The 27,698-nt window shown below is 43.8% G+C and overlaps 1 protein-coding gene across 1 annotated transcript in view; it reads left to right on the top strand.

Annotated features, from left to right (window-relative positions):
* The window catches only part of LOC306919737 (neural-cadherin), a gene marked incomplete at both ends in the record, with an annotated part of 380,035 nt that overhangs the window by 310,989 nt on the left and 41,348 nt on the right, over nucleotides 1-27,698 (top strand). The window contains 2 exons of the mRNA XM_079496290.1: nucleotides 11,259-11,439; nucleotides 13,970-14,136. Of these exons, the coding sequence (XP_079352416.1) occupies nucleotides 11,259-11,439; nucleotides 13,970-14,136 (348 nt within the window). The remainder of the gene's footprint in view (nucleotides 1-11,258; nucleotides 11,440-13,969; nucleotides 14,137-27,698) is intronic.

The raw sequence follows: 27,698 nt of genomic DNA, 5'->3' as shown, positions 1-27,698 counted from the left end.
GGCAAAGAAAACTAGCAACACCAAACTCTCTCCTTACTGCCCAAAATGGAACCCAGGCTCGGCGCCTCACTTCCTGGTCTTTTATAGTTTCCTGGCAATATTTCTCACACACATTTCCCCACAGCTCCCCTTGTGATCAACCCTTGTCATAACAGAACATTGATGACCATGGTTCAATTTCACACAACACATTATCTTGTATATCCGTACACTACATTTCAGTGTTAAATATTCAACCTTGGTTTAACAAACATATTCCCCTGTTATTCCCCCAGTATGTTTAATTTTCTTTCATACTCATACCAGGCCAGGAAATACATTGTTTCACATTTCACATTTTATGTGGCAGTGTCACAAGGATATACTAGGCTGGATCAGGCTGGAAAGGGCTAGAATAGGGTGTACTAGGCTGTACTAGGCTCTTGTCAGCCCTGTAGTTCCTCGCACTTGAAATAACCACTGTGTACACGGGCAATAGTTTTTACAGGAGTTTGTGTGCACGGCCAATAGTTTTACATGAACATTTCTACGCTATAGTACTGTACTGCCTCGTACAGCCTAATATACCCTAGTACAGCCTAGCACAGTCTACTAGAGCCGAAAACAGCCTATTAGAGGCCAGTAGAGTCTAGTATAGCCTTGTACACACACGTCCTGCCTAGTCCAGCCTAGTGGGAGAATAGACTTGGAGAGGGGGGTATTTTGGTGGCTGTACTAGGCTATACTAGGTTGGATCAGGCTGGAAAAGGCTAGAATGGGGTGTACTAGGCTGTACTAGGCTCTTGTCAGCCCTGTAGTTCCTCACACTTGAAATAACCACTGTGTACACGGGCAATAGTTTTTACAGGAGTTTGTGTGCACGGCCAAGAGTTTTAGATGAACATTTCTATGTATAGTACTTTACAGCCTCGTACAGCCTAATAGACCCTAGTACAGCCTAGCACGGTCTACTAGAGCTGAAAACAGCCTATTAGAGCCCAGTAGAGTCTAGTACAGCCATGTACACCCACGTCTAGCCTAGTCCAACCTAGTGGGAGAATAGACTAGGGGAGAGGGGTATTTAGATGGCTATACTAGGATATACTAGGCTGGATCAGGCTGGAAAGGGCTAGAATAGGGTGTACTAGGCTGTACTAGGCTCTTGTCAGCCCTGTAGTTCCTCACACTTGAAATAACCACTGTGTACACAGGCAATAGTTTTCACAGGAGTTTGTGTGCACGGCCAAGAGTTTTACATGAACATTTCTACGCTATAGTACTTTACTGCCTCGTACAGCCTAATAGAGCCTAGTACAGTCTGCTAGAGCCGAAAACAGCCTATTGGAGGCCAGTATTGTCTAGTACAGCCTTGTACACCCACGTTTAGCTTAGTCCAGCCTAGTGGGAGAATAGACTTGGAGAGAGGGGTATTTAGATGGCTGTACTAGGCTATACTAGGCTGGATCAGGCTGGAATAGGCTAGAATAGGGTGTACTAGGCTGTACTAGGCTCTTGTCAGCCCTGTATTTCCTTGCACTTGGGAATAACCACTGTGTACACGGGAAATAGTTTTTACAGGAGTTAGTGTGCACGGCCAATAGTTTTAGATGAACATTTCTAGGTATAGTACTTTACAGCCTCGTACAGCCTAATAGACCCTAGTACAGCTTTAGCACGGTCTACTAGAGCTGAAAACAGCCTATTAGAGCCCAGTAGAGTCTAGTACAGCCATGTACACCCACGTCTAGCCTAGTCCAACCTAGTGGGAGAATAGACTAGGGGAGAGGGGTATTTAGATGGCTATACTAGGATATACTAGGCTGGATCAGGCTGGAAAGGGCTAGAATAGGGTGTACTAGGCTGTACTAGGCTCTTGTCAGCCCTGTAGTTCCTCGCACTTGAAATAACCACTGTGTACACGGGCAATAGTTTTTACAGGAGTTTGTGTGCACGGCCAATAGTTTTACATGAACATTTCTACGCTATAGTACTGTACTGCCTCGTACAGCCTAATATACCCTAGTACAGCGTAGCACAGTCTACTAGAGCCGAAAACAGCCTATTAGAGGCCAGTAGAGTCTAGTATAGCCTTGTACACACACGTCCTGCCTAGTCCAGCCTAGTGGGAGAATAGACTTGGAGAGGGGGGTATTTTGGTGGCTGTACTAGGCTATACTAGGTTGGATCAGGCTGGAAAAGGCTAGAATGGGGTGTACTAGGCTGTGCTAGACTCTAATAGCCTCTATTAGGCTGTACTAGGCTCTTGTCAGCCCTGTAGTTCCTCGCACTTGGGAATAACCACTGTGTACACGGGCAATAGTTTTTACAGGAGTTTGTGTGCACGGCCAATAGTTTTACATGAACATTTCTAGGCTATAGTACTTTACTGCCTCGTACAGCCTAATAGAGCCTAGTACAGTTTGCTAGAGCCGGAAACAGCCTATTGGAGCCCAGTAGAGTCTAGTACAGCCTTGTACACCCACGTTTAGCTTAATCCAGCCTAGTGGGAGAATAGACTAGGAGGGGGGGGGGTATTTAGATGGCTGTACTAGGCTATACTAGGCTACATCAGGCTGGAATAGGCTAGAATAGGGTGTACTAGACTCTTGTCAGCCCTGCAGTTCCTCGCACTTGAAATAACCACTGTGTACACGGGCAATAGTTTTTACAGGAGTTTGTGTGCACGGCCAAGAGTTTTACATGAACATTTCTAGGCTATAGTACTTTACTGCCTCGTACAGCCTAATAGAGCCTAGTACAGTCTGCTAGAGCCGAAAACAGCCTATTGGAGCCCAGTAGAGTCTAGTACAGCCTTGTACACCCAAGTTTAGCTTAGTCCAGCCTAGTGGGAGAATAGACTTGGAGAGAGGGGTATTTAGATGGCTGTACTAGGCTATACTAGGTTGGATCGGGCTGGAAAGGGCTAGAATAGGGTGTACTAGGCTGTACTAGACTCTTGTCAGCCCTGTAGTTCCTCGCACTTGAAATAACCACTGTGTACACGGGCAATAGTTTTTACAGGAGTTTGTGTGCACGGCCAATAGTTTTACATGAACATTTCTAGGCTATAGTACTTTACTGCCTCGTACAGCCTAATAGACCCTAGTACAGCCTAGCACAGTCTACTAGAGCCGAAAACAGCCTATTAGAGGCCAGTAGGGTCTGGTACAGCCATGTACACCCACGTCTAGCCTAGTCCAGCCTAGTGGGAGAATAGACTAGGAGGGGGGGTATTTAGATGGCTGTACTAAGCTATACTAGGGTGTACTAGGCTGTACTGGACTCTAATAGACTCTATTAAGCTGTACTATAGGCTCTTGTGAGTCCTGAACCTTCTCGCACTTATAAACACTGTGTACACAGGCAATAGTTTTTACATGTCTGTGCACAACCAATAGTTTTATAACAAAACACTTTTTTGATAACAAAATATGCTGGACTAGGCTGAACTAGGCTGGACTAGGCTGCTCTAGGCTGGACTAGGCTTCTCAAGTCTGGACTAGGCTGGACTAGGCTGGTCTAGGCTGGACTAGGCTGCACTAGGCTGGACTAGGCTGGACTAGGCTGTACTAGGGTGGACTAGGCTGTACTAGGCTGGACTAGGCTGGCCTAGGCTGGCCTAGGCTGCACTAGGCTGTACTAGGGTGGACTAGGCTGTACTAAGATGGACTAGGCTGTACTAGGCTGCACTAGGCTGGACTAGGCTGGACTAGACTGGACTAGGCTGTACTAGGCTGGACTAGGCTGGACTAGGCTGTACGAGACATTACTGTACTATAGCCTATGTAAAACTATTGGCCGTGCACCCAAACTCATGTAAAAACTATGGCCTGTGTACACAGTGGTTCATCTCAAGCGTGAGGACCTACAGGATTGACAAGAGCCTAGTACAGCCTAGTAGACCCTATTCTAGCCTTTCCCAGCCAGATCCAGCCTAGTATAGCCTGTATCTAACTGTGCGTGCGTGCGTGCGTGCGTGCGTGCGTGCGTGCATGCGTGCGTGCGTGCGTGCGTGCGTGCGTGCGTGCGGGTCCACGGGAGGTCACTATATCAGAAACACTGTTTCCCATAGCATACTGTGGACCTACAGGACATTACTGTACTATAGTCTATGTAAAACTATTGGCCGTGCACCCAAACTCATGTAAAAACTATGGCCTGTGTACACACTACAGTGGTTCATCTCAAGCGTGAGGACCTACAGGGCTGACAAGAGCCTAGTAGACACTATTCTAGCCTTTCCCAGCCAGATCCAGCCTAGTATAGCCATCTAACTGTGTAAGTCTGGACTAGGCTGGACTAGGCTGGTCTAGGCTGGACTAGGCTGCACTAGGCTGGACTAGGCTGTACTGGACTCTAATAGACTCTATTAAGCTGTACTATAGGCTCTTGTGAGTCCTGAACCTTCTCGCACTTATAAACACTGTGTACACAGGCAATCGTTTTTACATGTCTGTGCACAACCAATAGTTTTATAACAAAACACTTTTTTGATAACAAAATATGCTGGACTAGGCTGAACTAGGCTGGACTAGGCTGCTCTAGGCTGGACTAGGCTTCTCAAGTCTGGACTAGGCTGGACTAGGCTGGTCTAGGCTGGACTAGGCTGTACTAGGGTGGACTAGGCTGTACTAGGCTGGACTAGGCTGGCCTAGGCTGCACTAGGCTGTACTAGGGTGGACTAGGCTGTACTAAGATGGACTAGGCTGTACTAGGCTGCACTAGGCTGGACTAGGCTGGACTAGACTGGACTAGGCTGTACTAGGCTGGACTAGGCTGGACTAGGCTGTACGAGACATTACTGTACTATAGCCTATGTAAAACTATTGGCCGTGCACCCAAACTCATGTAAAAACTATGGCCTGTGTACACAGTGGTTCATCTCAAGCGTGAGGACCTACAGGATTGACAAGAGCCTAGTACAGCCTAGTAGACCCTATTCTAGCCTTTCCCAGCCAGATCCAGCCTAGTATAGCCTGTATCTAACTGTGCGTGCGTGCGTGCGTGCGTGCGTGCGTGCGTGCGTGCGTGCGTGCGTGCGTGCGTGCGTGCGTGCGTGCGTGCGGGTCCACGGGAGGTCACTATATCAGAAACACTGTTTCCCATAGCATACTGTGGACCTACAGGACATTACTGTACTATAGTCTATGTAAAACTATTGGCCGTGCACCCAAACTCATGTAAAAACTATGGCCTGTGTACACACTACAGTGGTTCATCTCAAGCGTGAGGACCTACAGGGCTGACAAGAGCCTAGTAGACACTATTCTAGCCTTTCCCAGCCAGATCCAGCCTAGTATAGCCATCTAACTGTGTAAGTCTGGACTAGGCTGGACTAGGCTGGTCTAGGCTGGACTAGGCTGCACTAGGCTGGACGAGGCTGTACTAGGGTGGACTAGGCTGTACTAGGCTGGACTAGGCTGCTCTAGGCTGGACTAGGCTTCTCAAGTCTGGTCTAGGCTGGACTAGGCTGGTCTAGGCTGGACTAGGCTGCACTAGGCTGGACTAGGCTGTACTAGGGTGGACTAGGCTGTACTAGGCTGGACTAGGCTGGCCTAGGCTGGCCTAGGCTGTACTAGGCTGTACTAGGGTGGACTAGGCTGTACTAAGATGGACTAGGCTGTACTAGGCTGCACTAGGCTGGACTAGGCTGGACTAGACTGGACTAGGCTGTACTAGGCTGGACTAGGCTGGACTAGGCTGTACGAGACATTACTGTACTATAGCCTATGTAAAACTATTGGCCGTGCACCCAAACTCATGTAAAAACTATGGCCTGTGTACACAGTGGTTCATCTCAAGCGTGAGGACCTACAGGGTTGACAAGAGCTAGTACAGCCTAGTAGACCCTATACACGCGTGCGTGTGTGCGTGCGTGCGTGCGTGCGTGCGGGTCCACGGGAGGTCACTATATCAGAAACACTGTTTCCCATAGCATACTGTGGACCTACAGGACATTACTGTACTATAGTCTATGTAAAACTATTGGCCGTGCACCCAAACTCATGTAAAAACTATGGCCTGTGTACACACTACAGTGGTTCATCTCAAGCGTGAGGACCTACAGGGCTGACAAGAGCCTAGTAGACACTATTCTAGCCTTTCCCAGCCAGATCCAGCCTAGTATAGCCATCTAACTGTGTAAGTCTGGACTAGGCTGGACTAGGCTGGTCTAGGCTGGACTAGGCTGCACTAGGCTGGACTAGGCTGTACTAGGCTGGACTAGGCTGTACTAGGGTGGACTAGGCTGTACTAGGCTGGACTAGGCTGCTCTAGGCTGGACTAGGCTTCTCAAGTCTGGACTAGGCTGGACTAGGCTGGACTAGGCTGCACTAGGCTGGACTAGGCTGTACTAGGGTGGACTAGGCTGTACTAGGCTGGACTAGGCTGGCCTAGGCTGCACTAGGCTGTACTAGGGTGGACTAGGCTGTACTAAGATGGACTAGGCTGTACTAGGCTGCACTAGGCTGGACTAGGCTGGACTAGACTGGACTAGGCTGTACTAGGCTGGACTAGGCTGGACTAGGCTGTACGAGACATTACTGTACTATAGCCTATGTAAAACTATTGGCCGTGCACCCAAACTCATGTAAAAACTATGGCCTGTGTACACAGTGGTTCATCTCAAGCGTGAGGACCTACAGGGTTGACAAGAGCCTAGTACAGCCTAGTAGACCCTATACACGCGTGCGTGCGTGTGTGCGTGCGTGCGTGCGTGCGGGTCCACGGGAGGTCACTATATCAGAAACACTGTTTCCCATAGCATACTGTGGACCTACAGGACATTACTGTACTATAGTCTATGTAAAACTATTGGCCGTGCACCCAAACTCATGTAAAAACTATGGCCTGTGTACACACTACAGTGGTTCATCTCAAGCGTGAGGACCTACAGGGCTGACAAGAGCCTAGTAGACCCTATTCTAGCCTTTCCCAGCCAGATCCAGCCTAGTATAGCCATCTAACTGTGTAAGTCTGGACTAGGCTGGACTAGGCTGGTCTAGGCTGGACTAGGCTGCACTAGGCTGGACTAGGCTGTACTAGGCTGGACTAGGCTGTACTAGGGTGGACTAGGCTGTACTAGGCTGGACTAGGCTGCTCTAGGCTGGACTAGGCTTATCAAGTCTGGACTAGGCTGGACTAGGCTGGTCTAGGCTGGACTAGGCTGCACTAGGCTGGACTAGGCTGTACTAGGGTGGACTAGGCTGTACTAGGCTGGACTAGGCTGGCCTAGGCTGCACTAGGCTGTACTAGGGTGGACTAGGCTGTACTAAGATGGACTAGGCTGTACTAGGCTGCACTAGGCTGGACTAGGCTGGACTAGACTGGACTAGGCTGTACTAGGCTGGACTAGGCTGGACTAGGCTGTACGAGACATTACTGTACTATAGCCTATGTAAAACTATTGGCCGTGCACCCAAACTCATGTAAAAACTATGGCCTGTGTACACAGTGGTTCATCTCAAGCGTGAGGACCTACAGGGTTGACAAGAGCCTAGTACAGCCTAGTAGACCCTATACACGCGTGCGTGCGTGTGTGCGTGCGTGCGTGCGTGCGTGCGGGTCCACGGGAGGTCACTATATCAGAAACACTGTTTCCCATAGCATACTGTGGACCTACAGGACATTACTGTACTATAGTCTATGTAAAACTATTGGCCGTGCACCCAAACTCATGTAAAAACTATGGCCTGTGTACACACTACAGTGGTTCATCTCAAGCGTGAGGACCTACAGGGCTGACAAGAGCCTAGTAGACCCTATTCTAGCCTTTCCCAGCCAGATCCAGCCTAGTATAGCCATCTAACTGTGCGTGCGTGCGTGCGTGCGTGCGTGCGTGCGTGCGTGCGTGCGTGCGTGCGTGAGGGTCCACGGGAGGTCACTATATCAGAAACACTGTTTCCCATAGCATACTGTGGGAGGTGTACACAGAGCACTGTTCTAATAGTTTTTGCCACCCTGTGGAATTATGCTTGAACTGCAAGATAGGGCCCTAAAAATGTAATAATAATAAACAAAGAGAAACAAATCAGTGTGGGTCATCCGTTGGACTGATGGGCGAACAAGTGGTGTCCACGCGAAGAGTCGGGCCCAGAGGACATGTAGAGTCCCCCCCCTGAATTTTCACGCCCCCATGGGCCGCACGGTGGGGCCCGGAAATTTGGCCTGGTGCACCGGCCATAGTCACTATCTTTCATGCACACAAAACTTGATAAATGTAATAATAATAATAATAATAATTGTAATAATAATAATAATAATAATAATAAAAAATAATAATACTAATAATACTAATAAAAAATAATAATACTAATAATACGTAAAGTAACTTCATAAGTGTCTCACCCTATCTCGGCATACAGACTGACATACAGGGCCTAAAACATTTAAAAAAAATGGAAATAATAAACATGAATACATAGGCTGTATTTCGCTTTGCAACATTGAGAACATTATGTACATTATGAAACAAACATAATAAATAAATAAAGCTGCAGTTTACAGCAGCTTACATGCTGAGTGAACGCTAGAGTAAACAATGTCGGACAGCTTGTGTTTATGACATTTAGCACAGTGCCACAAGAAGTGAAGTTTGCTTTTTCACCTCTGAGCTGTCAAAACAGATGTCTGCACGAAGCTGGTGTTATTGCGTCACACTGTGCTCACTTGTGCACTCAAAAGACTAACACGGTCACACATACACGCTCAGCAAAGGAAAACACATGCGCACACACACACCCATCCAATCCAATGGGTATCATGGAAAAGAAGGATGTTGTCTACACTGCATTGCAGGAGAAATGTAAAAGTTAGCAAGAACACTGCATCAAGACAAATACATGCCCCGCGAGACAACGTCAGTGGGGAATACCTCTACATGCTTGAGTGGTTCTTTTAAAATGTTTGAGCAGTGAGGCCCATCAGCCCCAACAGACTGTAGGTAGGGGTCGAGTGGTGCACTGTAAAGCTGGCTTTACAGAACAGGATGTTTGTGAACAGAAATTCACAAATGACATTCGAACTTTGGATGGATGGCGATTGCCATCCATCCACACTTGAAATACACTGGAATACACTGGCGGATTAATTACAATTTACAATTTAGGCATTTAGCAGACGCTCTTAATCCAGAGCGATTTACATTAAGCAAGAACAAAAAACATGGCAATACATCACATACATACAAAGTAGTTATCATGAAACATGCGTAAGTTAAGAACGTAACAGTGGAATATCTATATAATGAAACTATATATATAAACTATACTATACTATGCTATACATATGTACTATGAAGTGCTATGACTACATATAATGTAATTCTAGTGCTGTCTACATAACATGCTATAAGTCTGTATAAAATGCTATCTCAGTCTACAAAAAGTGCTATCTAAGGGGGTAGGGTAAGTGCTAATTCAATAATACCTACTACTCAAAGAGCTAAGAGAGGCATATGACTTTGATAATATAATAAGACCTTTTGTGAAACTGTAACTAAACTACCTATGTAACTATGACACCTTTTCAATGTGGTGTCAGATGTTGAAGCAAAAGTTTATTGTTGGGAGGACGAGGATAGGCCAAAATCACTGAATAAAACCGCAAAAAAACAGCACAAACCCTGCACATGCATGATGCGCATTGTACGGGGCGACCTCTACTGATCCCACATTGGGCGCTGAGAGGCATGTAACCGGCACTGAGTTAAAATCCCATGAAGTATCCGGAACTGGGGTATATATACCCCCCAGCACAAAACATGTGCTGGTTAAAGTTATAGGAGTTTTTACTCTGTGATATGAAATGTATATTCTTACCATAAACACAGTAGGCCTATGACATAACATAATATAATATTCAAGGGCTTTTTTCCCCACTAACTCCAGTCACTTTGTGTGTGTGTGTGTGTGTGTGTGTGTGTGTGTGTGTGTGTGTGTGTGTGTGTGTGTGTGTGTGTGTGTGTGTGTGTGTGTGTGTGTGTCTAGCTGGCGCTCGTTGACAACAGTTATTTCTTATAATGAAGATGTATTTGTTATCCATGGCATAAAGAAGGGAAATAATAACACCAAAAACCAAATAAGCAAATATCTGTATCAGTATCGGCTAGCTAGTTATTTTAAACATCGTCGGCCAAGAATTTCCATATTGGTGCATGTCTATCAGATAGAGGTAATCTAGTTTTGAGGAATTTACTTCATCCAATGTGCATTAAAAGATTGCACTAAAGACTCGAAAAATGTGCTTGGCAAAAGTGGCAGAGCATTCCTCAACAGAGAACCAGGGGTGCAAGAGCAAGTAATTCACTTCACAGGGTAATGTACAGCTCCTCCAAACAGATAAAATCAACATTTCTGAAAAGGACAATATATTGTGTGTGGGACTCTTGTGCTACACACAATCATAATGTGAAAGATTCTTTCAGATTAAATATGTATACAGCAGAAGTGCTTGCATCATCAACATAAATGTTAAAATGATCAACAATAATAATTTGCAATAGTTAATTAGGACGTTGATTATTTCCCTCATTGCATGCAGGCATGAAGAAACTGTTTGAGTCACGGAGGATGGCAAATTAAAATGCAATTAAAATATTTAGGTTTTTTTAGGGTTGTCATTGACTAAATTATGAAAAATAATCAAACAACTAAAATGTAAATTTTTGTCAAAAGACTACACTAAATCTCCACCAGGTGCTAAAATTAACACAGAAATCAGTGGCAGCCTGGCATAATAACTCACCGTCTGTCCTTTCTCACGATCCTCATAATCCCATCGTGCTCACACCTGCAGTGATATGAGCTCATAAAGAGGACAAGGGAGGAGAGGTTGAACATATTCATGTATTTTATTGAATGCTTTTGTGAGGACATGAATTGAGGCCTTCAAGGTTCCCCGGCGGTCCTTTGAGCATCAGGTGTGCTCTTTGTCCACACTATTATATGGGTATGACGCTGAATATCGTCAGTGTGTGTGAGAGAATGAATGAGAAGGAGGGAGTGTGAACGAGCGAGATGAGAGTTGAATGATGAAGGTCTGCCCTACCCTGAACCCATGTTCCTATAATAACCTTTTCAAAGTTTTCTTTCACAATTTCTCTTTTTGTATAATGTCATTCTCTTCCTGTCCTTCTTTCCCAATCGGCGCTCCAAGTGCCCCTCTGGCTCCAATTGCCCTCAACATTGCCACTGTCAAGTTATATTTTTGTCTGCTTTTGTCTACTCTATCTTGTTTTCCTTTTTCCCGCATTGAAAAATGTCCCTCTCCTCTTCCCCCAGCTCTATGATTTGGGTTCTCCGGCAGACTCCCAGGCCAGCTCTCCAGGCTGCCTGACCACAGACAGCAGCTGTGTCAACATGGGTTATCCGTCCTGCGGCCACCGGGGACGCTGCCGGGGCGAGTGGGGCTCTTTCAGCTGCCAGTGTGTGCCTGGGTACACGGGCCACCAGTGTGAAGAGGGTAAACTCAACTTTGTTTTGTTTGTTTTTGAGTGGTGTAAACCACTCCTACAACTGGCTTTGTTAGTCTGTCTGTGCTCAAAAAATGAGCACGGTTGCTATGGTCACCCAGTTCACACGGGTGTGATTTCATTACGTCAGACCACAGCTGATCAGTCTATATAAGACCTTACACCACTCAGTTCACACGGGTTTGTTTTTTCATATAAACACTAGTAAATATAGAAGTTAAATGGTAAATGGTGCATTTATATAGCGCCTTTATCCAAGGCTCTTTACATAGGTTGTGCATTACATTCACCCATTCACACTCAGATTCATACACCGGCAGAAACCATGCAAGGCACCAACCAGCACATCAGGAGCAATTAGGGGTTCAGTCGTTCAGAGTCTTGCTCAAGGACACTTCGACACTAACTCTGGGGGAGCCCGGGTTTGAACTGGCAACCTTGCGGTTACCATCCAGCCACTCTACCCCTGAGCCACCGCCGCCCCAAGTTGTATGTATGTAGTAAAAGAAGAAAAGTATATGTGTGTGTGCTCCTTGTCGTCCTTTTTGTTGTAGTTGTTTTTTAACTATTTTTCTCCCCAATTTTGTAGTCCCCAATACACATGGGAGGAATGGGGGCAATTCCTCCCATGTGTATTCTTGTCAGTGCCAGCCCCTACGCTTGGCCTGTGTAGTAGACCACCGCATGTCCAGTTCAGCTCTGTGCTGAACAGGACCCCTGGCCAAACTGGAGTCCCTAGTGCAGATACAGAGATCACCCTCCCCACCCGCCCTCCCACCTATCAACACTGCCAATATCCTGTTAAATTATAACATTGTGCTTGTTGGTTTGCTCAGCCAGGCCGGAGGCGTCTGCTTGTATTGTTAAGCATAATTTAAGCTTTATTTTTTTCAACACCAAAAGGTGCTGCTCCAAACCTATTGCAGTTACGTTATACTTGATTTATCCCTGGGGAAATGCTTCTACTATTAACCCTAGAGCCTAGAACATTAAGCACGGGTGATTTTCACCCGGACAACTATATCTATACATGTAAATGCACCAAGTCTCTGTCTGTGTGTGTCGAGTCGGTCGGACGGACGCACGGTTGACCCAAACCGCCCCATGGGATCCATATATGGAGCTGGCCTGTTCTGACATCATTCTGATGTCTGCATAGACTCCATATTTGGGCATGCCTGACAAAGAACTCCATATGACATAAAAGGGCACAGACTTAATATCTGGGTGGGGCATGCATTTCCAACTTGCATCGTTCCAAGTAGGCCAGTGCCCAACGGGCACAGCTGTAGAGGCCCCACGGGCACCGCTCTATTTTGAGTAATTTTGATAATGTTGCTGATGTCTGAGGTGGATGGGTCTTTCAGTACCTTCATGATGTGCTCAGTGACATCATAGAAGGTAGGTTTGTTTCCCTGTGGTTGCCCACATCCCTGTTTTTTTCTTCAGGCAGGTGTTCGAGTCCCCCCCCCCCCCCCCCCCCCCATGCTTTCTATTTTTTTTTTGGTGAAAAGTAATGATGAAATATTAAAGAAGAGTACCTCAAGTTGCCATGTATTGCTGTACTTCAATATATTTTGATGTTATATGTTTAGTGATGGTGTAACAAAATATATGTTTAGTGTTTTAGGGTTAAACTAAACTATTAGAATTACTGGACAGCCACTGAATTTCCCTTTGGGACCGCCAGGACACTGGCCTAGGTCAAGGAGGAGTTCTGTATACAGTATGTTCTTAAATATTATAGTAAATTCTAATATTAAATATTATTGTCACCAAATTGTCTTTTGTTGTGGGAGTAAACCAGAGCACCCAAAAGAACACATGCACCTGCCACAGTCAGTTCTAAACCCAGAACCTTTTTGCTGTGAGGTAGACAGTGCTAACCTCTGACCCATAAGGCTAGTGTATAGAAACAGGTACATTATCCTGAACAACATGGTCTTGGAGTGAAGAATTGATTTTAAGATCGACAAATCCTTCTTCAGCCTAATAGAGTTATGTCAGTGCAGCTTGTATGCAGGAATGAATAAACAGAAAATGTGCTACTTCATTTTACTCCATGAAATATTCCTCCTCTTCCATCGCTATGGAAGATGGATTTGAAAGGTACAGTCGTTATTTCAACAGGCTTTGAAATAACGATGGAGGAATTCGTTTTAAAAGGATTTAGGTATTCTTGGTTTAACTTGCCTCGGTCCACTTCAGTGAATATACAGTATAGGCCCACAAATTCAATCAAACGTGTTCCAAGCTAAACCCGTGTTCATGTAATCTGCCCCGCCACTGGCTCCATGCATTGTGGGGACATTTGGGTCTAAAATGTGTTAATCCAGAATGTTATAATGCTCTCTCTCTGTGTGTGTGTGTGTGTGTGTGTGTGTGTGTGTGTGTGTGTGTGTGTGTGTGTGTGTGTGTGTGTGTGTGCGTGCGTGCGTGCGTGCGTGCGTGCGTGCGTGCGTGCGTGCGTGCGTGCGTGCGTGCGTGCGTGCGTCTCGGCCTCTGTATTGTGATAAGCAGAGGTTCCTCAGTATTCCTTTGATGGACGCAGTCACGCACACTACCAGCTGGCGTCCCCTCTGCCAGCCCGCAGGACGGTGGTCCAAGTTCTGGTACGAACCCGCAAACACAGCAGCACCATCCTCAACCTCATCTCCAAGGAACAGAGTGAATACCTACGGCTGGAGGTAAGACTGTGTTTCTTCTGCATTACAATGTTTTATAAGTACTAATCAAAGTACTAATCAATTCCAGGCATGATTTGACATATTCAATTGTATTATAAGGATATGATTTGAAAATTTAAAAATCGAGAATTCTGGTTATTTCTCAAATAAAAGTGTAACAGGTAGAAAGCTACCAAGTTGGTAGTGCTACCAGGGCCTAAATGATACCATGGAGGGCATGTGGGAACATAAAAATCATCATTAGAATTTTCCACCAGCATCTATTGCTTTTCATGAAATTCGGGACTCTGGCCCTGCATGGCCTGTGTGCGTGTCTGTGCGTGTCTGTGCGTACATGTTGCCACTCCAGACACCCTTGACTAACAATCTAATTAATCCAGACATTCCCTCAGGGGCAACTAAATCAGTTGTTCATAGAATTGTCCAATCTCCAAAGGAGAGTCTGTTGTCCTGTACACCCGTCTATTACCGTCAATTAATACCACCACGTATTGTCACCTGTGTCGGCCTGCAGCCAACGAAGCTGCTAACATCTCGCGACTATCTGCCACCACAGCACCGGTCTCTTGCCTCAGTCGCTAGTTTCTTAACAGGCACCATTAGTACGTTATTTGTAACACTGTTTATAGCACAGATTAACAGTTGGCAAAATGTCTACGTCAATTATGAAAAAAGAAAAGTCAATACCGAAGAAGACTGTAAATTCAAAACTTGCGTATGGAGAAAAAGTGTGTGTGTATGTGTGTGCGCGCGCGTGTGTGCGGTGAGCACCATTTTTCACAGCTTGCTCTTCTTTTTTATTGAGAGAATCTAAAGAGTACACTGTGTAGTTTATTATGTCATAATATCAGGAACTGTGTAGTGCCCATGTGACCAAGTGCTGTAGAGAAATTCTGAATGTGTAATTTGAGTTTGAGCTACGTGCTTTCCTCTGTGTATATAGTTTGTGCATATTTATATTTGTGTTATATGTCTCTTATTGCATTTCCATTAACTGAACAGTTCAGTTATTGCTTCTCGGTCGGAAGGTGAGAATAACTTGATTAAGCTGTTTACACTTAAAGTACAGAAATAATGTATTTCTGTATCAAGCAATCTCAAATACTTATTGATTACATACATTAACCCGCTCTCCCCCTCGGCTACAATCATTTATTTCCCTCCCGTCGTAAACTGCCATATTGCTCCCAGGGTGTTTCTGTCGCTCCCATGTTGGTTTCCCCTGTTATCTGATGATGGGACTGGAGAGGCGTGAAAGCGGAAAAGGTTGCTATAAGCATCAACAGATGAACAAGCTGTAGATATTTTGCCAACTGTCACTGCTGAAAAACTGTGGGACCGAAAGGTTTGCCCAGAGATTACGGTCTGTACAGGTACACGACAAAGCATTGTTTCTTCATTACAGAAGAGAACACAAGGTAGAGAGACAGACTAGAAACTATAGAGCCCGACTGATGCCAGATTTGTGGGTCCGATGCCTAGACCAAAGATTAGCGTTGTTATGACTATATATATATATATATATTTATATATATATATATATATATATATATATATATATATATATATATATAAAAAAAGAAAAGTAAAACCATAACATCTATTGTGTCAATATAAAAAACCTCAAACTTCTAAACAGCTCAGCATCGCAATGTGAGCTTGTAGATCGGTAATTTAAAAAAAGATATATCCCCATAATGACATGCCCAAAATAGTGGTTAAAACTCGGAACACATCGGTGGCATAATTGCTGATGCGATGTTGTACAAGTTTTTTTTTAATAATAATAATAACAACAAAAAACCTCACAAAAAACATAATCCTGGTCTCTAAACTACTTCCCCCTGGCCAGCCGGGGCGCCTGATGGAGGGGAAAGGAACTGGTTGGAATAATGTGTTCCTTTCACGCACTACGTCCGGCCGGGGAAACTCCCCCCTGTCCGGTGAAAAGAAGCAGCTTGGACTCCTCATGCATAGAAGGAAGCATGAGGTCAGTCCGCTGCCCCCCCAGGTTGGCAGAGACTTTGTGTGAACAAGTATTGTGTAGTGGAGATTCACATACAGGAACATCACAGCCAAGTACTCACAAAACACTGTTGCGGTAGTGGTGATTAAGTTTACTTCTATCGGCAAAAAATAAATAAATCACAAAATAACCTTCCATTAATCACAGACTGCTTGAACAGTAATTACAATAATGTAATGCCTGAAAAGCACAATTTTGTAAATGCGCAAGGACTAGTGTTGTGGTGGCTGAATTTATAGATTGCCGTATCATAACCCTATTTGTCTGCCTTCCATTCAAACTCATTCACAGTCAGCCAATTTTCACATCAATGTGCTAATTCCAACTCAACTACAGCTAGTTGAGTTGGAAATCTAACATTTGATCTGACTCCTCCATGCTATTCTGTCAGCTATTCTGTACATGACTATTTACAATTTAGGAATTTAGCAGGTGCTCTTAATCCAGAGCGATTTACAGTAAGCAAGAACAATCACATGCATTGAAATGCATCATAAGTAAAGCTATAGCGAAGAGCCTATCATCAGTCTAACTGATCAATAGTGACCTGGCATCTGTCTACATAACATGCTATCTACATTTTATCTTTTTAGCCTATGCATACGCCTGCAAAGTCATCAAGGCTAGGGCAAGTGCTACGGGCTAAGGTGGAGTCTGAAGAGGTGAGTCTGAAGTGGTGAGTCTTCAGACTGCGGCGGAAGATTACTAACTGCAATAGGGAATTAATTCCATAGTTTGGGAGCCAGAAGGGAGAAGAGATTATTTAGAATAGTATCTCTGTTAGAGTAGACTATAAGAACTGTCTGAGATTGGGGCCTGAGAGGCTTGTGCCCGAGGGTCCAGGAGGCTTGTTTCAAACTCCTATACCTTAATACCTGGCTTCTCTCCTTCTGCGCCACTCAAAATGTTAACTTCACAGATAATTTCAACCTGTTCTGGAATCGCGCGTCCCTTTTTTCCCGAGATGGACTCAGAAAACATCCGGCACGCTGTACAGTACAGCCGTGCAAAAACATTGCCTCCCCCACTTTCAATTCCGGAAAGGAAGTGACGATCAACAACACGTCCCCCCTGCGGCCCCTCCTCCTCCCCTCCCCTGCCCACTGCAAGCCAATGTACTCCCTTTAGCATGACTACCTGCCCCTTGCGGAACAGTTTTCTACCCATCCACTGGCCCACTCGCACATCTCCTGTTATTAAGGCATCAGCACGCTCCAATAGTCACAATATGCTATTTTTTACATTAACCCCAGTCATACACACATCCCATAAAAATAACAACACCATATTAACCCCTGCTTTTATTTATATTTATATATTTATATTTATTTTATTATATATTTTAATTCACCAATACACTTACTTAAATCCACCGCATTAAATGTAAAAGTCTCATGGCCGGGCAGATCTTCTATCCCTGTTCAAATTGGCCATAGACCGCACTGTAAACCCGAATCCCACAGAACCAAGCTCAGCAACCTAATCCGACCTTTAAATTATTGTAGCCTGTTAAACATACAGTCATTAAACCATAAGTCTTTTATTCTAAATGATAAAATTAAGCTCCACAAATTGGATTTCCTATTTCTAACAGAGACATTGGTCAATGTTGGTGATCTTACTTCACTTCACTGATTTATGTCCCCACCCCCCAGTGGACCTTTTTTAACTCCCCAAGAGCCGGTCGGGGAGGAGGCCTAGCCACCATTTTTAAAGACACTTTTAAATGCAGATGCCTTCCAGTGGAGGTATATTCTACCTTTGAAGTCCAACTTGTGTGAAAATCGATGCTACTATCCCCATTCTGTGCGCCTTAGTTTATCGGCCCCCAAAATCGAAGGGCAATTTTATTGAGGAATTCTCATACCTCCTCACTCATATGGAATCTCGTTCCGATAGACGGCTGATTATCGGCTATTTTTAACATTCACATATGTTGCCCCGAAATACCCATGGTTAGGGAGTTCCTACAGTTAGTGGACTCTTTTAACCTCACACAGTCAGTTTCAGGTCCAACACATGATAAAGGTCATACCTTGGATCTTGTGCTTTCTGCCGGCATATCAATATCTATCACCGATATAACTGGCATCTCTGACCACCAACTGATTATTTTTTAATCTATGCTGTCCTGCACCCCCCCAGCCCCCCCACATGTCCATTCCCTCACCCGCTCAATTAACTCCAGAACAGCCACACATTTTTCAAATGTATTTACGATCACCCACTCATCCTGCATATCAGATGCCATCACCTCCTGCACGGATCCTGAATCTTTAGTCACACTCTTCAACTCCACCTGCTCAGACACTCTGGACTGCATAGCTCCTCTAAAACTCACTAGAAAAAAGTCTGACACTGCTGGCACCCCCTGGCTAAATGAGCCAGGGGGCTCTCAGACGAACCTGTAGGAGTGCGGAAAGAAAGTGGAAAAAGGACAAGCTACAGGTCTCCTATGATGTCCTCAAAAACTGCCTAAAGGGCCTATCAAGCAGCTGTGAAATCCGCAAAGTCCCAATACTATGCAGATCTAATTAACAAGAATGCCCATAGGCCCCAAATATTATTTAATACAATCAACTCCATCTTAAATCCTGCTTCATCTACCACAAACACTAGAACAAAAGGAACTGAACAATCCCTAGCCCAGCATCATGTGAGTCAATCCTGAAATTCTTTACTGACAAAATCAATAATATAAGATCATCCATATCGCCTCCTTTCTCCATTCCCTCAGAAATAAACCTCTCAGTCAACCACCTTCACTTTTTCCAGCCTGTATCATCCACTCATCTGTCAGACGTAGTCTCCCACTTAAAATCCACTTTCAGTCCCTCTGACACCATTCCATCTCGCCTCTTCAAGGAGGTTTTTGCCACCATCTGCCCCCTCACCCTGGAAATCATAAATAGCTCATAAATCAAACATGCTACTGTCCATCCATTACTCAAAAAACCTAGCCTAGACCCGAGTGACCACAATAACTTCCGACCCATCTCTAAGCTGCCCTTTATTTCCAAAATTTTAGAAAAAGTTGTTTTTATCCAAGTTTCTGCATTTTTAAATACTTTCAACTCCATTGATACATTTCAATCCGGTTTTAGAACTCTGCACAGTACTGAAAGCGCATTATTGAAAGTGCAAAATTATATCCTTTTAACCGTTGATTCTGGCTCCTGTGCCATTTTAATCCTGCTAGATCTTACTGCTGCATTTGACACGATTGACCACAATACCCTTTTAAAACGTCTCGATTATGAGGTTGGTTTTAAGAGCACTGTTTTAAATTGGTTCACTTCTTATCTAAAAAATCTAACTTTTAACGTTACACTTGGTACCTACACATCGTCCCTGGCCCCTATCATGTGTGGTGTTCCTCAAGGGTCAATCTTGGGACCTCTCCTCTTCTCCTTATATATGCTTCCCCTTGGCTCAATTTAAAAAAAACATTGCTATGCTGATGATACACAATTTTATCTGCCAGTCACACCGAACGACACATCTTCTCTGAACAACATTTTTAACTGCCTCGATGACATCAAGGGATGGATGGCTACGAATTTTCTTCAATTAAACCAAAATAATCATATTTGGCCCCCAGAAATCCGTAAATGACCTCAAAAGTTCCCTAGGCCCCCTTTCTGCGAGTTTTCACAACACAGTAAAGAACCTGGGTGTTCCGTGATCCACGCTTTTATCACCTCTCGACTGGACTATTGTAATTCCCTGTATCATGGCCTGACTCAATCCACTCTGTCCCGCCTACAGATGGTCCAAAACTCAACTGCAAGACTTTTGACAGGAACCAGAATGCGCGAGCGCATAACCCCGGTTCTAGCCCAACTGCACTGGTTACCAGTGAAACACAGAATACATTTTGAAATTCTACTTTTTGTTTTTAAAGCCCAAAATGGCCTTTGACCTGCATACATTTGTGACCTGGTTTCTGCACCTCCAGCCTCCAGGGTACTCAGGTCAACCTCCCAAATGCCCCTTGCTGTCCCCTCAACGAGCCAAAAAACCAAAGGCGACCGGGCCTTTTCAGTAATTGCCCCCAAACTCTGGAATAGTCTCCCACTACACATCAAATCCAGCCCCACCATCGACAGTTTCAAATCTTCCCTAAAACCTCACCTTTTCTCCATTGCCTTCAGCTCCTAGTTCTGTGAACGTTTTAACCTCTTTGTAATTAGTAGACTATTGCATGTTCTCATGTTCCTTGTAATGTTGTTATATTGTATTGTTCTTATATGAAGTATTGCTAAACGTTTATTTTATTTTTGTATTTTATGATGTAATTTTTGATATGTAAAGCACTTTGGGTCAACTTCTGTTGTTTTTAAATGTGCTATATAAATAAAGGTGACTTGACTTGACTTGACATTTAGGCCTATATTAATATTTTCCATTATAGTGTATTTGACCAAATTTCCACCTCCCCAGACCCCAGGCCATTTAGGACAGTGGTTGGGATCTTACAGCCGATCCCAACCACTGTTCTGCGCAAAAAAACAATACTACTAAAATAATCATTTACATCGGAAGTATTGGGGGTGCTGATGGCCATGTGGTTAAGTAAGTAAGTAAGTAAGTAAATTTTATTTATAGAGCACTTTTCAAAACAGTGTTACAAAGTGCTGTACAACAAGGAAGGTAAAAGAAGGTAAAACAATGAAATGCAAATAAAACAAGTAGAGATACATCAACAATAAGAGGTAAAACATTGAAAAGCAAATAAATCAAGTAAAAATACATCATAAAATAAAGTGCTGACGAAATAAGGCACGTACCACATAGGCTTTGATGCCTGAGAGCGTGTTCTGGGTGGATGTGCTGCGTGTCACTCCCTGACTCTCTCCCCTGTTTCTCCCTCTCTCTACTTTATCATAATAAAGTCTACATTTTAACAAATTATATTTATTAAGCCACTCAGAGATATGGAATGTGTCTGTCTTCCGAGTCTTCTATCAGTGTATGGTAACCTATGGTAACGTAATGAGCTCAGAGTCATTACGTTACCATAGGCTACATGGAGTCTTTATGTAGGTCAGCTATTGAGTTTAATTTAGCAAAAATAGTCAACAACTTCAGAGTAGAACAAATATGTAATTGTTGAACTTCAGTGATTTCTCTGTGGGTCTGAAGTGGTTTATTCAATTAGGAAAAGCCTGTTTCTTGTTTTTGTCGTCAGATATTTGTTGTTTTGTTACAAGGAAGGAACTATAAACAATTCTGTCCCAACCGCCCCAGGGTAAGCAGACAGAATGTCCCAGGGAGAGCAGACCCAATTTGGATTCCTGTGCTAGTTAGCAACACATATTCAGACAGCTATAACACTCGCATCAGCGGACACGACAGGCCAGGAATTCAAGCAAGCAATAGCTTACTTAGATTGAGCGCCACAGCCCACAACACCAGGCCTCATTACTTACTGTATGTCTTTGTTGCCCAAGTCGTGCACCTCACACACCGAGTTGGCAGTGCCCGGCATCGAACCCAGAACCTTGGGATTGGAAAGCACGCACTCTATCCAACCGAGCTTCCACGATACTATTCCTATTATTATATAACGAAAGCAGAGGAATCCTTGACATCCTGTCCCTCTTCTGTCTTAATTCTTAATGCATCAACACTGAGAGAGAACAAGAGTAATTCTGTGTCCCTTGCTCTCTTGCTTACTCACTTTAACCCTCTTATTGCCCTTGATGCTATTGACGTAATGAATAAAAAAATCTTCCACTACCCTTGACGTAATTGACGTAATTGTTTTATTCCTTATAATCGGGGGTTTGGTTTTAAATTATGTAGCAACTTTTAGCATGTTTGGCTTACGGCCAATGTCCTCTACCTAAAACCGGCCGAAATCCAAGCACGCTCGCTCGCCCCGTGAAAATGAGATATAGTGTGTATTTCACGGATTTTTTTAACACAGGCATTGATCAAACATTAATTTACATTTACAATCTGCTGGGGTTTGCAATATCTGACCAACCAACCGTCCCTATGCCTCCTTTGAACTCTCTCAGCTTTCCTGTATGCCCAATATGACAGTATGTAGGAGAGGGTGTACATACATGTGTGTGTGTACATGTACACACACCATCAATATTGTACAAATTCCAGCATGCAAATGGAATGAAACTGTGAAGATGCATGTTGTTTACTCTCCTTCGGCAGCCCCCCCGCAATGTAACTATATGACTGTGGAATTAAGTTTTACACTATGCAGTCAGTGTGTTTGCTTTTTAATCAGGGGAAGAGATTAGTTTGTTACTCTTGGCTGGCTGTACACCGTTCACAACGGGGCACGTTTGTGTGTGTGCACAATCCGAGAAAGCCATTTATTTTTTCTCAGCGTTTCTTTCTTTCATTTTATACCTGCTTCAAATTGTGTATACGCACTGCCAGTTGCATCATGTTCATCATCATTATCCGTGCATACACATACACGTGTGTGTGTGTGTATGTGTGTGTGTGTGCGTGCTTGTGGTGTGACACAACAATTCAGTTTTAATTAATTTAATTTAGTTTTGGATTTATCGATGGAAGGAGGAGAACGTCAATGCAAATTAGCATTGTTGAAGCCCAGCAAAGCGCCACAACACCGGTTTCACGCCGGTAGGCTGCACTTGATTTTATCACTTTTCTCAGAAGTTAATCCTGTAACTTAGCGGAATACTTTTTTTTTTGTGGCTTTCGCCTTTATTTTATATTTTTTATGGAGGGACAGACAGTAGGCTGACAGGAAATGGGGGGAGAGATCGGGAGTCGGGAGTCGAACCCGCGGCACACTGCCAGACTGGGTTGCCAGCCAAGGTGCCTGGACCACTGAGCCATGGCCCAGGCCAGCGGAATACTTTTTAATTGCAGTAATCCTGTAACATAACAAGTTACTTTTAAAAGTATAACGTTACCGAACACTGGGCAGGAGAGAGTGGACATATAGAGACAATCAGATAAAGAATGTGGAAATGAGGTGCGGGACAGGTTTTGCTCATGGTTCCACGAAGATTCCCCCAAAAATGATTCCATTTCAGTTTGGCTTTGATGCTTTTCACTTGGTTATCACTGGGAAATATTAATTTAAAACACAATTGTGTGTGTGTATGTATGGCCCTCATTTATCAACCGTGCGTACGCCAAAATATGGGTGTACGCCGAAATTACCGCATTTTTCGGCATTTACGATTTGCGCCAAAGCATGAATTTGAACTTGAGCCAAGACAAAAATCACGTCTGGTCGGGAGCTGTCGTACGCTTTGTCCTCACCTGTTTTTCTGTCGTAGAACAGCGGAGCAGCATTGTTTGACCAGCTGAGAGGCTGTCACAGGCATCAAACATATGTATTCACTCCTAAAATGTTTATATAAAACTGTATAGGTATGTATATGGGCTAAATGTAAAAAAGAAAAAAAAAAGTAAAGGAATAGCCTACATCAACGATGTGTCTTTGTGTCATATGAAATTAGTAGGAGATTTCCAACTTGACAAGCAAGCAATTAAAATCGCGCATTTAAAAACAATGTTGCAAGTTAGATGCGTAAGCCATTTAAACAGTGTTTTGCATGATGAGTGCATACATGCGAGGATTTGTGCTGAAATATTTCCATGACGGGACGTTGGAGAGTATAGTGCAGCGCTGCAGCTGCGGAGAGTCCCAACTTGGGTAGCCTACTGTAGCCTAATCTACAGCAGGCCTACTCTTTCTGGAGTTACAGTATGTGCAATCTCCTCCTCGTTTAATAAACCCGACGCGTTGCTCGAATGCCAAATGTGCCGTGCCAGCGCAAGTGGGAACGCATCGGAGATAGTATAGTATAGGCTAAAGCCAGCCTGCAGCCCACCACCACCACCACCACTGTCCAGTGCCACATGAGGCTACGGTTTTGGCTGCAATATTCATATAATTGACAGTTGACAGCGAGGCAATTTAAATAGACTGTCGAAACGAACGTGCATGGTCAATTGGTCACGGTGTCACGGACGGACCACAGTGATAGAGAGAGACAGATAGACAGGACAGGAGATGCACCTTGCAAAACAGCAGCATGTGTGCGCGCCTATTTGTTATATAATTCATGGTTCACAGGTTCAGGTTTTCGTTCACTAATATATCTTGTTGTATATTAAATGAATAAAGACTTTAATAATTGAATATACAACTAACAACACAGTGACAGTTGCTTGCAAATTGCGATATGTGCGGTGGGGTGAAGCGGGCAGCAAGGGAAGCGAAGCGAGAGGAGAAACAGACAGGGTAGTCCTACAGCTTTATTTAATTCATGCAGGTTTATTTATTTAAGATACAACAAGTTGCGTGTGCGTGCGTGCGTCGTTGTGTGTGTGTATGGGAGGGGGCAGCAAGGCAACTTAGGCAAGCGAGTGAAACTTTTTTTTCTCCTGTAACCATGGTTTCCAGGTCGTATTGCAGTTGTTCATGTCGCAAAACCGAGGGCGCGGCTTGATTTTATAGGGCGTGCCAGATTGATTTCAGCCGTCACATTTATTACTGCTAGGAATTAAATTAGGAAGGATCAGCTGTCTGCGATCACTTTATAAATGCCGACCCGACGTGGGTGTACTACGAAACCTACACTCGAATTTGGGGCAGATTTTACACTCAATTGATAAATGAGGACCTGTGTGTGTGTGTGTGTGCGTGTGTGCGTGCGTGCGTGCGTGCGTGCGTGCGCGATGCACACGCGCACGCTATACAATACTTAACCAGTTTTCATTTATCAATTTGCAAAAGATCAATTTGGTTGTATTTATACTCAAATGGGTTTTACAGTGTAACTGTTCTAATTGCAATGAAAGAAGAGATCAAGTTGTTGCAAATTAATGGTTTTATTGCATAGCATTTGCATTTGCATTTGCTGTAACACCACCCATCCGCCACCAGAGGGCGCAGCTGTATCACACACAAAACACCCCCCCCCCCCCCCCCACACACACACACACACACACAAAACTTAACTTAAAAATAACTTAACTTAAAAAAAACGTAAAAAGAAGAAACTTAAATAAAACTTTTAAAAAAAAACGCACACACACATACGCACGCACACATACACATACTAAAAAAAATAACTTAAAAAAATAACTTAACTTAAAAAAACTTAACTTTAAAAAAATCTTAAAAAAAACACTTAAAAATTAATAATAATAAAAAAGAGAACTTAAAAAAAAACCTTAAAAAACTACATAATTTATTAAGGGACCAAGAAGTCACGTAGTGACTTTGGTCACTTATTGTTTTTGTGTTTATTTTTCTTCTCCTTCTTCTTCCGCCAAAAATGGCTGTTCTGACTGAACCGTGCAGTCGGTTTTCGCGAAACTTGTCAACATGATAGAGGACCATGCCAAACGGTGACTATGCGAAGCCCATGATGATTGGCCAAATGGTGGCGCTATAGCACTCAATTGATGAAAACTTGCAAACTTGCAAACTTTGAACGTGCATATCTCATGAACCGTTTGACCGTTGGCAATGACACTTTGATACACATATGTGTCTCCTCATGCCGAACAACTTTCGTGTTCTGACTTTTGACCTCTGACCTTTAGATCACCCGCCATTTTGAATTATATGAAAAACAGTTCAAATGTAACTCCTCCCAGAATCTTTGCTCAAAATGCACGAAAACTTCTACACGTGAACTTTGGACCTATACGGACAAATAATCGTAGCACATTTTTTCTAAGTGAAAAAATGAAGTTTTTATGAGCCAATGAAAATTGCGCACGCACACACACACACTAAAGTTTATACTGAATGATGTTACTGTTTAGAATGAGTCAACTGACTGTGTCTGCATAGCTCAGTTGGTAGAGCTCTCGCCGTTGGACCACAAGGTTGTGTGTTCAAATCCGGGTAAAGACAACTCAGTGTATGCATTGTGTGCTGCAAGATTTGTGATGACTCAACTATAGAAATAATAGAGATACTAGTAACTGAAATAGTGTAATAAGTCTCATTTTGTAATAGTGTAATAAGTGTGTTTAGTGTAGTAGTGTAATAAGTGTAATAGTGTAATAGTGTAATAAGTGTAATAGTGTAATATTGAAATAGTGTATTGAGTCAAATTTTGTAATAGTGTAATAAGTGTATTTAGTGTAATAGTGTAATAGTGTAATAGTAGTGTAATAGTGTAATAAGTATAATAGTGTAATAGTAGTGTAATAGTGTAATAGTAGTGTAATAGTAGTGTAATAGTGTAATAAGTGCAATGTGTAATACCGTACTGTACTGTACCATACTGTGCTGTACCGTACTGTACCATATGGTACTGTACTGTACTGTACCATACTGTACCATACTGTACTGTACTGTACTGTACTGTACTGTACTGTACTGTACTGTACTGCACCATACTGTACTGCACCATACTGTACCGTACTGTACCATACTGTACCATACTGTAACGTACTTTACCGTACCGTACCGTACCGTACTGTACTGTACTGTACTGTACTGTACTGTACTGTACTGTACTGTACTGTACTGTACCGGGACATGTTATGAGCATGTAGATCTGCACATTTCTAAAAGTTTGAGTACTTATGCTGAACTAACACTGAATGATTTTCCTGTTAACAATGGAGTAACTGATTGTCTCCGTGTAGCTCAGTCGAGCTCTTGTCCTTGGACCGCAAGGTTGTTGTTTCAAACCCGGGTACAGACAACTCAGCTGGTCAGTCTCATTTGTGCATGTTGTTCTTATTGCGCATTGTTCTTCTTCTATCTTGGTCCCGCTTTATCGCTGCTTGCAGCTATATTTCTAATTGTTATTGCAATTCACGAGCTGCGTTCGCTTCCCGCGTTCACGCGTCTTACTTGTAGTACTGTCACTGGTGATTGTGACAAAATCCTGGACTTGTCTCGGCACTCCAGTGGACCTCGCCCCTCTGTTTGGGAACCACTGCTCTAGGCAAACTAAACACATGGACATAACTCGCATAGGCTACGTAGAAAATGTAGAGTCAACACAAACATGTGGCACGCACGCGCGCACACGCGCACACACACACACACACACACACACACACACACACACACACACACACACACACACACACACACACACACACACACACACACACACACACACACACACACACGTACACACACGTACACACACTCACACATTATGAACACACCCCACCAAGGGAGCAAGCTGGAGCCAGATTGTTGTGCTCTATTCAGCTTTAATTGGGGGTAAAATCAGGTGGCTGTGCACAGCACTCAGTGTGCGCTTGGTAAAAGTGCCGCCCCAGTGGATTCCAAATATAATTAATATTTCATCACAGAGACTTGAAATGAGCCGCAGTTCTCCAGCTAAACAACCTTGGAGCCGACCAGTGCTGCACTTAGGAGGGGAGGAGGAATGGAGGGAAGGAGGTAGGGAACAAAGGTAGACCCTAGACTGTAGAACGTATAGAGTGAGGGACTGTAAAGAAGCACAGCATGAAGAAAGTGAGAGCAAATGGGGAGAAATAAGCCGAGAACATGAAGACAACACATGAAGGGGAGCAA

This window comes from Electrona antarctica (assembly GCF_951216825.1).
Source record: "Electrona antarctica genome assembly, chromosome: 3".
NCBI classification, from domain to species: domain Eukaryota; kingdom Metazoa; phylum Chordata; class Actinopteri; order Myctophiformes; family Myctophidae; genus Electrona; species Electrona antarctica.
Note: the sequence above shows the minus strand (reverse complement) of the source record. Positions and strands in the feature narration are given on the sequence as shown.